We start from the raw sequence: 14527 nt of genomic DNA on the forward strand, positions 1-14527 counted from the left end.
CCTTCTGCCCATGAATCTTACTATGTTGGATGTCCCTCAACTTCTCCAAAGTATTAATCAATTCTTTCTCCAATTCAATGTCTTTCCCTTTACCATGTAATTCCTTCTCAATATTGTTTGACCTCTTTTGATACAATTTTTCTTCCCTTCTCCTATCTTCAGCTAATTTGCAACACTTTCTTCCATGAATCAAATTTAAGTACCCATCTGTGAATAGCTGAAGCATCTTTATTACAAAAATTGGTCATAATGGAAACAATGTATAAGGTACTGTCAATGCCTTCTTCTTGAAGAAGAGAGGTATTTAGTTTGAATAAACCCTTCTTTCTAGCCACGCTTTCCCCCTCATCCTCAAAAAGAACAATGTGTGCATATATAGGGGAATGGTCTGAAATGCTAGCAAGAGAAACTATAATCAGAGTATTGTTGAGAGAATGAACAAATTTAAAAGAATGGGGATTTGCATACATTCTATCAAGTTTGCAATAAACTCTCTTATTTAATGGCCTGCTTATTACACCAAGTATACCAAATACCATTAAAATCCTTCTTACCTTTATCCATCAGGTCTTAGACCTAGAATCTTCTTTTGAATTTGGACCAAAAACAATAATTCATTACCTTTCCACCCAAAATGTGATCCCCCCTTCTTATCCCAATTGCTCTCTATCATATTGAAATCCCCAAGGACAATCCAATTTGCTTCAGGAAGATTTTTGCTAACTAATCCCACAAAATTGCCCTATCTCTAAAGTCATTGGGAGCATAGATATTGCAAATTCCCACATTAGATCCATTAATTTTAAATATGGCCCAAATAGCTCAGTGTCAAGGAGAATAATTATGAGAAATAATTCTATCCATCCACCAGGAATTAATGAGCAAAGCCACCCCACCTTTACCCCTTTGATGCCCCACATAAAGGCAAGAGGCTTTATCCCAAATGAATTTGAGAGCATTGTAAGCATGATAACCAGTGGTCTTAATCTCTTGAAGGAAAATAATGTCTTTATTGTAAGCTTATTACACCAACTCCTAACAATATATTTCCTATCTAGCATTTCCAAACCTCTAACATTCTAGCTATATAGATGTAAATTCATTCTAAATAGATTTGGGGGTTATTACTTTTAAAAACCTGTTAATACCATCCAAGGCAACACCACTTTTGGATTTATTGTTCCTTTCACTGGTTTAGCACTATTGGTTCTCTCATATGTTTTCCTTTTTTTCTTTTTTTCGAAAACTTCAATAAATCCATCACTAGTATCCTCCATAGAGACCCTGCTGGCAGAATTGCTAATTTTAGAGGAAGGAGCATTCTACAATTTGCCTATAAGAACAAATGAGCTATTGACTCCACCCAAACTCTGCTGTTTAGAAACACCTCTACTATCATTCAAGTTCAATTTTTCAATGCTAACTACTAAGCATTCAAATTAGGCACATTGTCCTCATTAACTTTCCTCTCTTTCAACCAACATGTATGTGGGTATTGAATCAAAAGGGTTCTTGAGATTTCCCTACAAACTTTCATTAGCTTGAACAACAACATAGTCATCATCATACAAAGGGTTATGGTGAATAACAAAATTATTAACAATAAGGTTTTCATTCGTCGACTTGTTAACTTCTTCATTATTTTTTGTCGAGACATAATTGACCTTACTATTACTATCTTCCTTGTTACCATTAATATCCTGCATATTTTTAGGGCTCCCATTAAATTCTTTATATAAGTTTTTTAACAAAGGGCATTCTCGCTTATTATGACCATTCATTTTGTAGTGGAAACACGCTCCCAAATCCCCCAATTTTTTGGATTTTCCAACAAAAATTATCATTCTCAATTTTAACAAAGATTTCTTTTGGAAAAGGAACATAAGAATTTAAAGAAATTAGGGCTCTGGCATTTAAATGTGGGAGGGTAACCTTGGATTATTCAATCTGCAAGACTGATCCTAAAGGCTTAAGCAAATGTGGAAGGAAAGACTAGAATTCAGGTTGGGCATTTTGCAATTCTTCCCAGAAAGGGGAAGAATTGGTAGGAACTTGTTCCGTCTTAGAACACAGTGCCCATGGAAAAGCCCTAAATAATGTCTGTCCAACATTCCACAAACCTTTATTTAACACCTTTTCCTGCATAGCATGTGTCTTGAGAAAAATAACCAACATCCCCCTTTGAATCATTCTACTAAAATTAACTGTAATTCCAAGTTTTTGCCCCCACACGTTATTCAACTAGTCATCAAGAAAATTTCTAGCCAACAATTTTTTTACATCTAAACAAACAAAGAAAATTGCCACATTTCTTAGTTTATTTTGTTCATCCTTAACAACTTTTACCATGTCATTATTCGGCTCCAAATTGAGCATCTTTCTCGGGGGCAATGAGAGCTTACCTTCGTTGCCTACAACACTCTCCATTCCACCTCTGGGCTCTCCTCCTTGTTGATCTCCATTGGCACCGACGTGTTCTCCTCCATCCACAGATGAAACAAAAGTACCATTAAAGCATGCTGAAGCTGAGATCATTGGAATAGATGAGTCTGCAACCACAACACTATATAAAGGCTTTTCTACTTTCCCCAGAACGTCCTTCTCATCATTACAACCTCCTTCCTCATCAATGATCTTCTCCGTATCGCTTATACAAGCAGATTTTGCATTAGATTTTTTCCCCATCATTTTTAAATACACCTTCCGCTTGCCAAGTTCCCCCATGTGGATACTCATTGCCCTTAATCATTTTAAAACCAGGCCTAGGGGATAAGCAATCACACACACAACAAAAACAAAGACGATATCAAGGCACCCTCAAGCAAAATTTAGACATAATTGCAGAAAAGAAAGTAAAAACAATAAGCATAGAGCAAGAAAGGAAAAACAAGACACGGGGGGAGGGGAGGGGGGTGCGAGGGGGCAACAAAAAACCATGTGTCCTCCACTCCTTCCTGCACTCAGGGCTAGCCAACGCACCAAATTGCAGAGCACTCTTCAAATTTAATGTTTTCTTTTAATTTCCAATATACAATCATCTTATAAAAAATCATTTGAAATTAATGCAATTTTGTTTTTGATTCTCCAAAATCTACTCATATAAGAAAATTAAGAAAAATACAAAACATTATTTTAAAAATATCTTATAATTCTACAAAATCTTAAATTACATTGACAATTATAAACAAAAATAAAATAAACGACATACAACCATCTTATACAAAATGACTGTAATGCTACAAAAATCTTCAATTTCATTCAAAAATTTAACCAAAAAATAAAAATAAAAATAAACAATCTACAACCATCTTAGAAAAGATAGAAAACTTACTTTTGATTTACCAAAAAAATACCGATTTAGGCATAGTGCAGCAGATCGATTAAATTGCCTGCGCAGATCAAGCTCTTCCACAGTGCGCAATCTTCCGTGGTATGTCTCTGCAAAGTTCTTCCATACTTTCAAAACACGAATTAACTCTAATCCCTAACCTCTTGGGGTTATTAAGAATATTTAGAAATGCTACATTATTCGGCTTTTTGCGAACCCTCGGAACAAATTCAGTATCTCTTAGACATGTACAAATGAAAATAGGGTTTGTATTTAGATGAACCCTAAATCCCAATAACTTTAATGGTAACCATAGAAAAGGCAATATTAATTTTATTTGCTTGAATCTTAACATCCATGGTAACCCGATCGAAAATACAGCGCCTTGAATCATTATTTTGGTATCGCTGAATGCTATTGTTAATGATGCTAGTTCCTTGTTCCAGATGAATTTCATGACGTTAATGCGTCCTTAACTGAAGGACAGCTTAGTGTCATTCTAACCCTTACACTGAAAAAATGCATTTCATCTCATCGATTTTGCTATGGAATTTGAGGGAGCCCGTTTCGATATGATAATTATAGAGAGTTTGGGGGAAAAGCTATTGATCAAATTATTTGAATGTGCTGAACCGTTAATTCTGTTGTAGTATCAAGGAAGGCTACACGACTGTGTTTTTATTTGCAACACCATATGCAGATGTTTCAGCTGTTGCTGCACTGTCGCTTTTGTAATGGCTTTAAAGAAGGCGATGCACAAGTTTTTGTTTGCAATTCAAAATGTGGATGTTTCTGCTGCTGCAGCCGCAGCAGATTGCAAATACATTCTTGGTTCTGCAACTCTCGTCAGTGATGAATATGTGAGGAATCCATTGATACATAATACTTGGCATTGCCAGAAGCGATTTATGAAAAGCCGAAGGGTGCGGGATAGGAGTAAGAAAAAGAAGGAAGCTGCTTTTGAGAAGGTGATGAAAAGACAAGGACCACTTTCAAGGGTATTAAATCTTATGGAGATTCTGAAGCATGAGCCAGAGCAAGTAATGACATTGAATAACCTTGCAGTTTATAAGGGTCGTCTTAATATCACCAGCAATGACAGAATCCCGTTGTTTTTAAGAAGATATCCCAAGATATTCGAGTTATACACTGACAGACGTGGGGTTGCATGGTGTGGGTTTACTGCAGAAGCTGAAAGATTACTTGAGGAAGAAAGGAGACTCAAGAAAGAGTATGAAAGCACCGCAGTTAATTACATTAGAAGGTTCTTAATGATGTCTGTGGATAAAACCTTACCAATTGATAAGTTGGCCCATTTTAAGCGGGAATTTTGTCTACCTGATGATTTTAGAAATGATTGGATTTATGAGTTTCCAAATTTCTTCAGAGTGGTTAAGAAAGATGACGATGCCTTATACTTGAAGCTTACATCATGGGATCCTACCTTGGCTGTCACAGAGTTGGAGAGGAAAGCTAATAAAAATACAGAGCAGCTTGTTGTACATAGAGAAGGAAATTTATCGCCCGGTTTGCTGACTGTACCTTTTCCACTCAGGTGGCCCTCACATTACCCAAGGCGAAAGATACCTGATACAGCAATTCAGGCTTTCCAAGAATTGCCATATTTATCTCCTTATGCAGATCCTGGTGACTTGACCCCTGGATCCAAAGAGTTTGAAAAGCGAGCTGTTGCTATTTTGCATGAGATCCTAAGTTTTACTTTAGAAAAGAGGTTGATTGCAGACCATCTTACACATTTTCATAAGGAGTTTATGTTGCCCCAGAAGTTAATGAGGCTTCTTCTTCGGTATTTTGGAATCTTCTACATTTCAGAGAAGGGGAAGAGATTTCATGTGTTTTTGACAACTGCATATGAAGGTTGTGAACTGGTTGAGAAGAGTCCACTTGTACTATGGAAGGAAAAGGTTGAAAAGTTAATGGGTGAGATGAGGAGGCAGAGAGTTAAAGTAGCTTATAGGAATGCAGATGATGATGAAGCTACAAATGGTGCTGAGCTTGATCTTGGAGGTGATTATGACAAGGAAGAGAACATTTACATGGGAAAATGCTCAGGTGAATGTGGCGATGCCAAGGAGGAGGATAAAAAATTAGCAGATGATACATAAGACATCATTGAGAAACAACTAATAGCAGTGGACGATGAAATGGATGTACAAGAAGTTCTCAGAGCCTCTGAAAACTATTCATGCCTGCTTCCTTGACTTGTGTATGCTACATTTGGGCCTTCCAATAATTATCATGTTTTTTAGCTGTAGAGATGTATAACTGGAGCTTCTTGGATGACAACACTTTTCTATTTCGCAAAAGTTCTCTACTCTCACATAGCTTAATTCAATGTATACTTCTTTATATGTTTAAAGCTTTTTCTGTTGAGGTCTATTTTTCTTCATTTTGAATTATAGATAACTGTAAATATTATATTAGTAATTACCAGAAATGGTGGAGAATGAAGTTTGATGCCTGCAGTCTTATTCAAAGTCAGTGAAAATGGGTACCATGTAATTGAATCAATAGTTTAAATATGCAGGGAACAGATGTAGGACTGCAATATGCATATCTAAGTTATTTCATTCAATACCGAATTGTTGTTAATAGGTGCTCTTCTATTAATAGTATGTAAATTTTCTACGATGGCTTGGATAATGGCCCACGGAGTGCGATATTCTACGCATTTGGTTCAATGTGCAACACAATTTCCAATGCATGTTCTTTTGCACAATCTATTATCCATTGAAGGAGCTTTGTGACATGTAAAGCCAGACAAGTGACTGGAATTATGAGTTAAAGAGGTGTTTGGTTTTATGTTTATTAGAAAATTTGTGGAATCTTTGTAACCTAATTAATAAATTATATACTTATATTGATCTTTGGGATGCTAAATATAATATTTTGCATCATAAGTATGTTAGCCTAAATGGAGCGGTCCATGAAAGGAAATGTGTGTAGAATATATTTCATATGCTAATCTATGAGAGGACATATGTGCACAATGAAATAAAGACAAAAGCAATACACCATACAGTGATTTATGTGGAGAAAACTCTTTCAGGAGAAAAGCTAGTTCCTTGAAAGAAACTCAATGTATTGTATAGTAATCAATATTTACAGTACACTTCTAAAGTTCAATTCTTTACACGAATATTGCCAACAAGAAACCTAGAGCAATTTTGATTACATAACAGTAACTACAAACTCACTATGAAGCTTCCATCTCAAGCAACCAATAAATAGGAGAAGCAATACGTTAAACATCAATTGCTAATTGGGGAACCATGAGCTAAAACCACTAAGAGTATGATGCCCAGATCATTAGTTTAAAATTTATGCCCAAAGCTTGAGGTAACTCCATAGGCTAAAAATAGCATATTCCTTGAAGATGTCATATGCTCATCATAATCCAGTCACTGACTTGGGTGTTCCATTTTGGCACCACTATCTTCATTTTAAAATGCTTGATGATGCGTCATAGCATGCATCATAAGTTGGTCTACCAGTGCAAATGCCTCTTACAACCCTCTTATATGTCAATACATGCTCTCATATTTCTGATGTAGGATGATGCCACAACTTTGGTTGAAGGAGCCAATTGACCATTTTATCTTTCAATTGTAGAGGCCAATGAGATCTGTATCACAATAACAAACTTTCTATAGTCAAGGCTTGTTTCAACATACTTTAGGATTTAAAGCAATCTCTAGAGGCCAAAAAATTGCATTTTTTTTTGGGTTCGTAACATTATGATGTAATGTTGAAAGTGGAACACATTTCTTGATGTTCTCCCACTCATCAAACACCTTGCAAAAGCAAAGGGAATATAAAAAATGTCAACTATATGCTAGGTGCCATGAGGCCAATAGACTTTGTAATCCCTCTGTTCAACTTGGATGCTGGCTGTTATCCTTGTGCAAGACCAATGGCATGGAAAGCTGGTCTTCCATTCAACCTCTTGGCCCGCAAGCATGGTAGACTGGCTATCCATTACATCCCGGGTGGCTTACTTGATGTGACCTCAAACCCAAGGGCACACTAAGCCCCTTGGCCACAACATAACATAGTCTTGGGGTGGCATACTCTTGATAGGATCTCAAGCCCAAGGGCACATAAGCCCCTTGGCACATGAGCATAACATCCATCTCGGTATGATGTACTTCTGTCCCATGAACTTCGAAGGATGGCCATGTTTCCTATTTGCATTGCGTTCTTGTAAATTCAGAAGGCACTCGTATATGGATCTTCTTTTGCATGTTTATGTTAGACAGAGCATTAAGATTACTCAACAATTTCGGCAAGTATCTTAATTGAATGAACGCATGCATAAATCTATATTTCTACTTATTCATCAGTTTGATCTATTAATTAGTATTGCTGCTAATATTAGTTCAATTCTGAGTTCAATTCTGTTTATGCTTATTTTCATTGATCATTCTTTTTGATCCTTTATGGATGTTGTTGGATAATTAATATTTGTTTGAAAGGGTGATTGATTGAATGAATTCCTTTAATTATTTGATTTGAGGTAATGGTGAGTGATGATTAAGTGCTTGTTGATTATATGACTGATGAGTGATGATCTAATGAATACTGAATTGATATATTGGTGAATTATGAACAAATGATGTAATAACCCCTTGTCTGGTTATGGCTAATCAAACAACAATTTCCTCCACAAATTCATGGGTTTGACATTTCGTCAAACAATTGGTGAGCAATTCAGCTATCACTGTGCATATGTTTTTTAAATTTTCTAGTACAATGCTAGGATATGTAATGAGCCACTCACAGTTACTAGATAAGTCAAACATTGAAAGCTCTTGCATAAATGAAAACCAAACAACTGATTTACAACTTCTTCCTTATTTGTTTGCATACATAATTCTGAAAGTGTTCTATAACCACTAATACTGAATATTTATTAACCACAATAGAACTGCAATAATTTTTTTAATTGCAAGAAAAAACCTGGTTATTATAGATGTCCATTAAGCACAATGTCTCATTCGTTGCCAAAGTTCAATAGCAGCTCAATCAGGGAGGTAGATGCTGCCCACTTTAGCACAAAGAATTCCCCAAATTGGGCTGCTACAGGTACATCTGAAGCATTAATTCCCCGATGCCACCCTTTATGTTGCCTTAGTATTTTGCTTGCAGGCAGAAATTATATTGCAGACAGGAAATATATATCGCCTATTATAGGCAATTACACAACAACGCCAAAGGGACTCCAAATCTGGGCGCCAATTTCACCAATTTCACCACAGTCCACTCCAGCAACACACCAACACTTGACGCCAATGCAGAAACAATTTGCCAATAGATTTGTAATGCCCGTCCTTAATAATATACAGCTCAATAAATGCCCAAACAGTAGAATCCTTTGTAATGGGCACCCTGGAAATGCCCAAGAACTAAACCAATTGCTGAAAGTGATTTAAATGTCTTTGCATAGGTTTCAATCCACATAGCATGAGCAAGAAGGAATTTATGCAAATTGAAGACTGAACTGCTGCTGAAATAATATTAGTTCTCACAATGATAAAATCAAGTACATAGCAGTGTATTCCAAAGGCCAAACCCCAAGGGAATGACGTCTAGAATGTTACAAGAGAGGATGAACATCCTCTAATGCCAAGAAAGATATGACTCACACATCCAAGCTCTTATCAAATGCAATTCACAATCATCCAATGCTAAACAATGAGACTCTCACCCCCATTTATCTTTTTCCTTCACCCTTCTAGAAGGAATTAAAATATTAATTAATTGCATTTACTAGAGGTTTCCCCCTTCCAATAATTAATGCATTCTCTCGAAACTCCTCCCTGGCAGTACAATAATTAATTGTGCTTATAGAAAATTAAATTACTAGAGGCTTCTCCGTTGTAATACAATAATTAAATTAATTAAATATAAAGTCACCTTTTAATTTTTAATTTATTTAATGACTTTATAAGAAATTAATTTAATTTCCTCTGATGCTCCATTTAGCCTTTGGAGAATGTGAAGGCTAAAAGATGCGACCATTACAGTTCGCTTTTTTTGAAATTGCTTGTGTTCAAGCAATCTCAGTCCTGTTTGTTGTAGCACCTGCTCACTCTCCCAAGTAGCATCTTCCTCTGGCAGATATCTCCATTTGACTAAATATTCTTTAATCAACCTCCTTCACAAAGTCCTTTCCCTAGTATCCAGAATAGCCTCAGGAATTAATACGAGTTTTCCTTTCTCATCTAATGGTGGTAATTTTGCTAAAGGCACAACTCTCTGACCGATGGCTTTCTTAAGCCTTGACACATGAAACACATTATGCACCCGACTGCCCTCTGGAAGCTCAATCTCGTAAGCAACCTCGCCCACCTTGCGAATCACTCTGTAGGGGCCATAGAACCTAGGCTTCAACTTCTCTGCTCCACTTTTCTTGAGTGATGACTGTCTTTATGGTTGTAGCCTCAGGTAAACCATATCCCCAACCTTGAAACTGCACTCTATCTAGTGCTGGTCAGCATACAATTTCTGCTGATTTTGGTCTTGTTGTATATTCTCCTTGAGCACCCTCAAAATATCTTGACTATCCTGCAAGAAGTGTTTTGCTTTGGGCACTCTACTATCCCCCAAAACCAGATCCATGAAACTAGGTGCTTCATTGCCGTACAGTGCCATGAATGGAGTCATCTTGATGGACATATGATAAGTGTTGTTATAACAATACTCTTCCATATGTAGCCATTTGACCCTAGCCCTCTTTTGTGCAGTCACATAGTTCCTCAGATATCCTTCCACCCAATTATTCACAATCTCTATTTGCCCATCTATTTGTGGATGATAACTAGTGCTAGGTGTAAGCTCTGTACCACACAACCTAAACAATTCCTGCCAAAAAGTACTCATAAATTTACTGTCCTGATCACTGACAATGAAACTAGGTAGCCCATGTAACCTGAATATCTCTTTGAAGAAAAGATCGACCACCTGTGTTGCTGTGTAAGTGGATGGAATAGCAAAGAAGTGAGCAAACTTCATCAGCCGATCAACTATCACATAGATGCAATCTTTCCCCTGTACTCGTGGTAACCCGGTGATGAAGTCCATAGAAATACTTTCCCATTTCCTATCCAGAATGGGCAAAGGCTGTAACAACCCTGTAGGATATGTGTGCTCCCCCTTGTTTTGCTGACAAATTGCACACTCCCTGACATGCTTTTGAACATCATCCTTAATCCCTTTCCATGTGAACCGCTCACGGATTTACCTGTAGGTTTTAAAGACCCTTGGATGTTCAGCTATAGGTGCATCATGAAATGCCTTCAGTATTACCTCCCTAAACTGTGATGAAGGAATCAAATATATCCTACCTTGAAACTTAATCAATCCGTCCTTCACCACGTAATGATCATCATGTATGGTGCCTGCAATTACTCCAGAAGCCCAAGTGTCCCTCGCATACTCTTTTATGATCTTATTTCTCCAATCTCTTGTAATCTTAGCTAGAGCACAAATATGAGGTCTCTTGGATAAAGCATTTGCCACCACTTTCTTCTTACCTTTGACAAACTCAATGTCAAAGTCATAGTTTTGTAGCTTCGTAATCCACTTCTGTTGTCTATCATTCAAATCACGTTGGCTCATGAAGTATTTGATGCTGTTGTGATCGGTTTTGATAACAAACTTTCCCCCAACGAGGTAGGACCAAAACTTAGCCAATGCATGCATTATAGCCAACATCTCCCGATTATAGATGGAATAGCTCCTCTCCACTCCACGGAGCTTCGTGCTCTCAAAAACAATGGGATGCTTCTCTTACATCAAGATCGCCCCAATCTCATCTCCTGATGCATCACAATGAAGCTCAAATGGCTTTGTGAAATCTGGTAGAGCTAGTACCGGACATGATGTCTTCACCTTCTTGAAATGATCAAAGCTTCTCTGAGTTGCCTCTGTCCATGTGAAGGCCCCTTTCCTGGTAAGGTCTGTCAAGAGTGCAACAATTTGTGAAAATCCCTTAACAAATCTCCTATAAAATCCGCAGAGACCAAGGAATCCCTTAAGCTGTGTAAGATTCGTAGAATTTGGTCAATCAACAATAGCCCTAATCTTTTCAGGATCTACCCGAACTCCATCTGCACTGATGATATGCCCAAGGTCTAGTAGCTCAGTCATCCCAAACTCGCACTTAGATTCCTTGGCATATAGTGACTCTTTCTCCAAAGTGGACAGCACCATCTGAAGATGTTGTAAATGCTCCTCCCAAGTCTTACTAAAGACTAAAATGTCATCAAAGAAAATTAAGATAAATCTCCTAAGCTGCTCCTTGAATACCTGATTCATGCAACTCTGGAACGTAGCAGGAGCATTGGTTAGCCCAAATGGCATAACCAAAAAATCGAAGTGGCCATAGTGACACGGAAAAGCTGTCTTCTCAATGTCCATCTCCCTCATCCTAATCTGATGATACCCTGACCGTAGATCAATCTTTGTAAAAAAAATGCACCATGTAACTCATCAATCAGCTCATCTATTCGTGGGATGGGATATCTGTTCTTAATGGTCTTCTTATTTAATGCCCTGTAATCGATGCACATGCACATCGTCCCATCCTTCTTCTTTACCGACACTACTGTTGAAACAAAGGGGCTCTTATTGGGCCTGATATGCCCCATCTCTTACAACTCCTTAATTTCCCTCTCTATCTCATCCTTGTGTTTCTTAGAATGACAATAAGGAGTAATCATAACTAGTTTAGCTCCCTCCTCGAGCTCAATAACATGCTCTATCCCTTTGTTAGGAGGAACGCCATGTGGAATCTCGCCAAATACCTTAGTGTGCTTGTCAAGTATCTCTTGGATATCTGGTGGATGACTCTTCACTTGTGACTCTTGTGAAGTTGGCATGGTGAAACATTCTACTGCCCACTATGTTATTATGCCGAAAAAGTCTCTGCATTATCCTTAGGGAAACTACTCTGCAACTCCCATTTGAAAGCCCTCTAAGTACAACAGTTCTTCCCTCATGCTGAAACTTCATCTCCAATTTTGCTAGGTTAAGTGTGAATTCTACTAGTAGGCTATCTATGTCATGTCAAGGATGACATCATAGTCTCCCATGTCTACCACATAGAACTCATCCTCCAACTCATAGCCATCTCCAAACCTGATGTGAAGATTAGATATCTTCCGAGTACATAATAGTTTGTCACCATTAGCTACCATGACTCTAAACTCGATGTGCTCCTCGGTCTGTAGACCTCTCTTGCTACCAATTGTGCATCTATAAAATTATGTATAGCCCCAGTGTCAATGAGTGATATCACTTTCTGCCCTTGGATAGTACCCCTGACCTTAAATGTGATTGCCTTTTGAGCCCCCGTTAATCGTTCTAATGACTTCTCATCCTCAAGAATGCTACTCTCCTCTGTAGTGCTATCCTCATCTGAATCAGAGTGTTGATCCTCCCTCTCTGACTATGACTCCTCGGCTGAGAAATACTCCATTTGATTTGCCTTAGCCTTGAGAGGACACTTATGAGATAAATCCCAAGGCTCTCTACAATGAAAACATAACTTCTTCTTTCTTAAATCATTCAAGGTGTCATTATCCAACTTATCTCTTTTTGGCCGAGCATCCTTGTGAATAGTTTTTTTGTCCTTCTCCTTGTCCTTTTTCATATAAGAAACCCTGTGCTGAAATCTGCTCCTAAATGAAGAAGGTGCTAAGTCATGAGCCTTTTTAGTGGGCTCGTGCAACGTAGCTGGGTCATGCCTCTTGACCCAACCTCGCAAGGGTTTTGAGAGTCCATCCATAAACAACACTACTAACCTTCTCTTTGAAATATTTGTGACCAATACAGGTAACCTCTGAAACTCACTGATATACGTCTCAACTGATCCCCACTGCTTAAATTGTGCCAATTCCTTAAATTGTAATTTGGGATCCCTGGTATCAAATCTCTCTACGAGCTTCTCAGTGAACTCCTCGTAAGATGTGATCCAATTATGACCCAAGGTTACCATGCCATGGTGCCACCACTCATGTGCCGGTCCATCCAAGTGAATAGCGGCATACTTTATAGCCTCCTTTTCAGGCATAGGATTCAGCTGCAAGTATGTATCCATCTTCTGCACTCAAGTTCGTGCGGTCATCTTCCTTGAAGCATCATAATAAGGTAAAGAAAGTTTCGCAATTTTCTTTCTCAGCTCAAGGTTTTGACTTCTTCCTCTTGATCTGGGCATGTGTCTCATCCTCAAGTCCAAGTAATCTCTGAGAGAAATGTCCACCTGAAACTCCGGTCCACTGGCTTCCCAATCCCTCCTGAACTGATCCTGTAACTCCGTAATTTGTGGTCCATTAATCGGCTGAACTGGATCTCTCGGTGGGAAGGTGGGTAGAAGAGGTCTCGAGCTGGCTGTTCGAGTTGGGCGTGCAACATGTCTAAAGTATCAGCCTCATTCCCATTGTTGTCATGTCCATTATTACCATTAATGTTGCCTCGGCTTCCATTATCATTGCCCCCATTATTGTTGTTTCCATTGTTGGCATCACCCGGGTTAATATTGATGCCCATCTGTCTAGCCATTCGCTGCAACATCATATTCATTCGCCTATTCTGCTCCTGAAATGTATTCAGTAACCTCAACATTACATTTTTCTGATCGAGACCGGTATTCCTATCATCTCGGTCACCCATACTGCTATCTTGTTCAAAGAATATCTCCTCTGTATTTGTATGACTGGATTGTATGTCCCTCTGCACGGATGAACTACCCTGTTCGTTCTGCAAGTTTGAACTCCTACTTTTTCTTGCTCTGGTATTGTGGAAATTACGAAGCCATTGTCATATGCTCAAACATAGATGCTGAAGACCTCCACAGGATTGCAGGACTTATAGCTCTGATACCACTGTAATGGGCACCCTAGAAATGCCCAAGAACTAAACCAATTGCTGAAAGCGATTTAAATATTTTTGCATAGGTTTCAATCCACACAACATGAGCAAGAAGGAATTTATGCAAATTGAAGACTGAAACGCTACTGAAATAATATAGTTCTCACAATGATAAAATCAAGTACATAATAGTGTATTCCAAAGGCCAAACCCCAAGGGAATGACATCTAGAATGTTACAAGAGAGGATGAACGTCCTCTAATGCCAAGAAAGATATGTGACTCACACATCTAAGCTCTTATCAAA

The 14527-nt window shown here is 38.2% G+C and overlaps 1 protein-coding gene and 1 long non-coding RNA gene across 2 annotated transcripts in view; both read left to right on the forward strand.

The window, feature by feature from the left end:
* Nucleotides 1-3332: 3332 nt before the first annotated feature.
* Nucleotides 3333-14527, forward strand: part of LOC149555882 (uncharacterized) — a 75999-nt gene continuing 64804 nt past the window's right edge. The window contains exon 1 of the long non-coding RNA XR_016364577.1: nt 3333-3430. This is a non-coding gene — a long non-coding RNA (uncharacterized LOC149555882). The remainder of the gene's footprint in view (nt 3431-14527) is intronic.
* On the forward strand, nt 3335-5810 carry LOC149555883 (Ubiquitin carboxyl-terminal hydrolase family protein). The gene has a single exon (XM_089829988.1). The coding sequence runs from the start codon at nt 4063-4065 to the stop codon at nt 5452-5454; it is 1392 nt and encodes a 463-aa protein (XP_089686114.1). The 5' UTR covers nt 3335-4062; the 3' UTR covers nt 5455-5810.

This window comes from Cupressus sempervirens, chromosome 5 (assembly GCF_028749045.1).
Source record: "Cupressus sempervirens isolate cs-2001-9-10 chromosome 5, ASM2874904v1, whole genome shotgun sequence".
Taxonomy (NCBI): domain Eukaryota; kingdom Viridiplantae; phylum Streptophyta; class Pinopsida; order Cupressales; family Cupressaceae; genus Cupressus; species Cupressus sempervirens.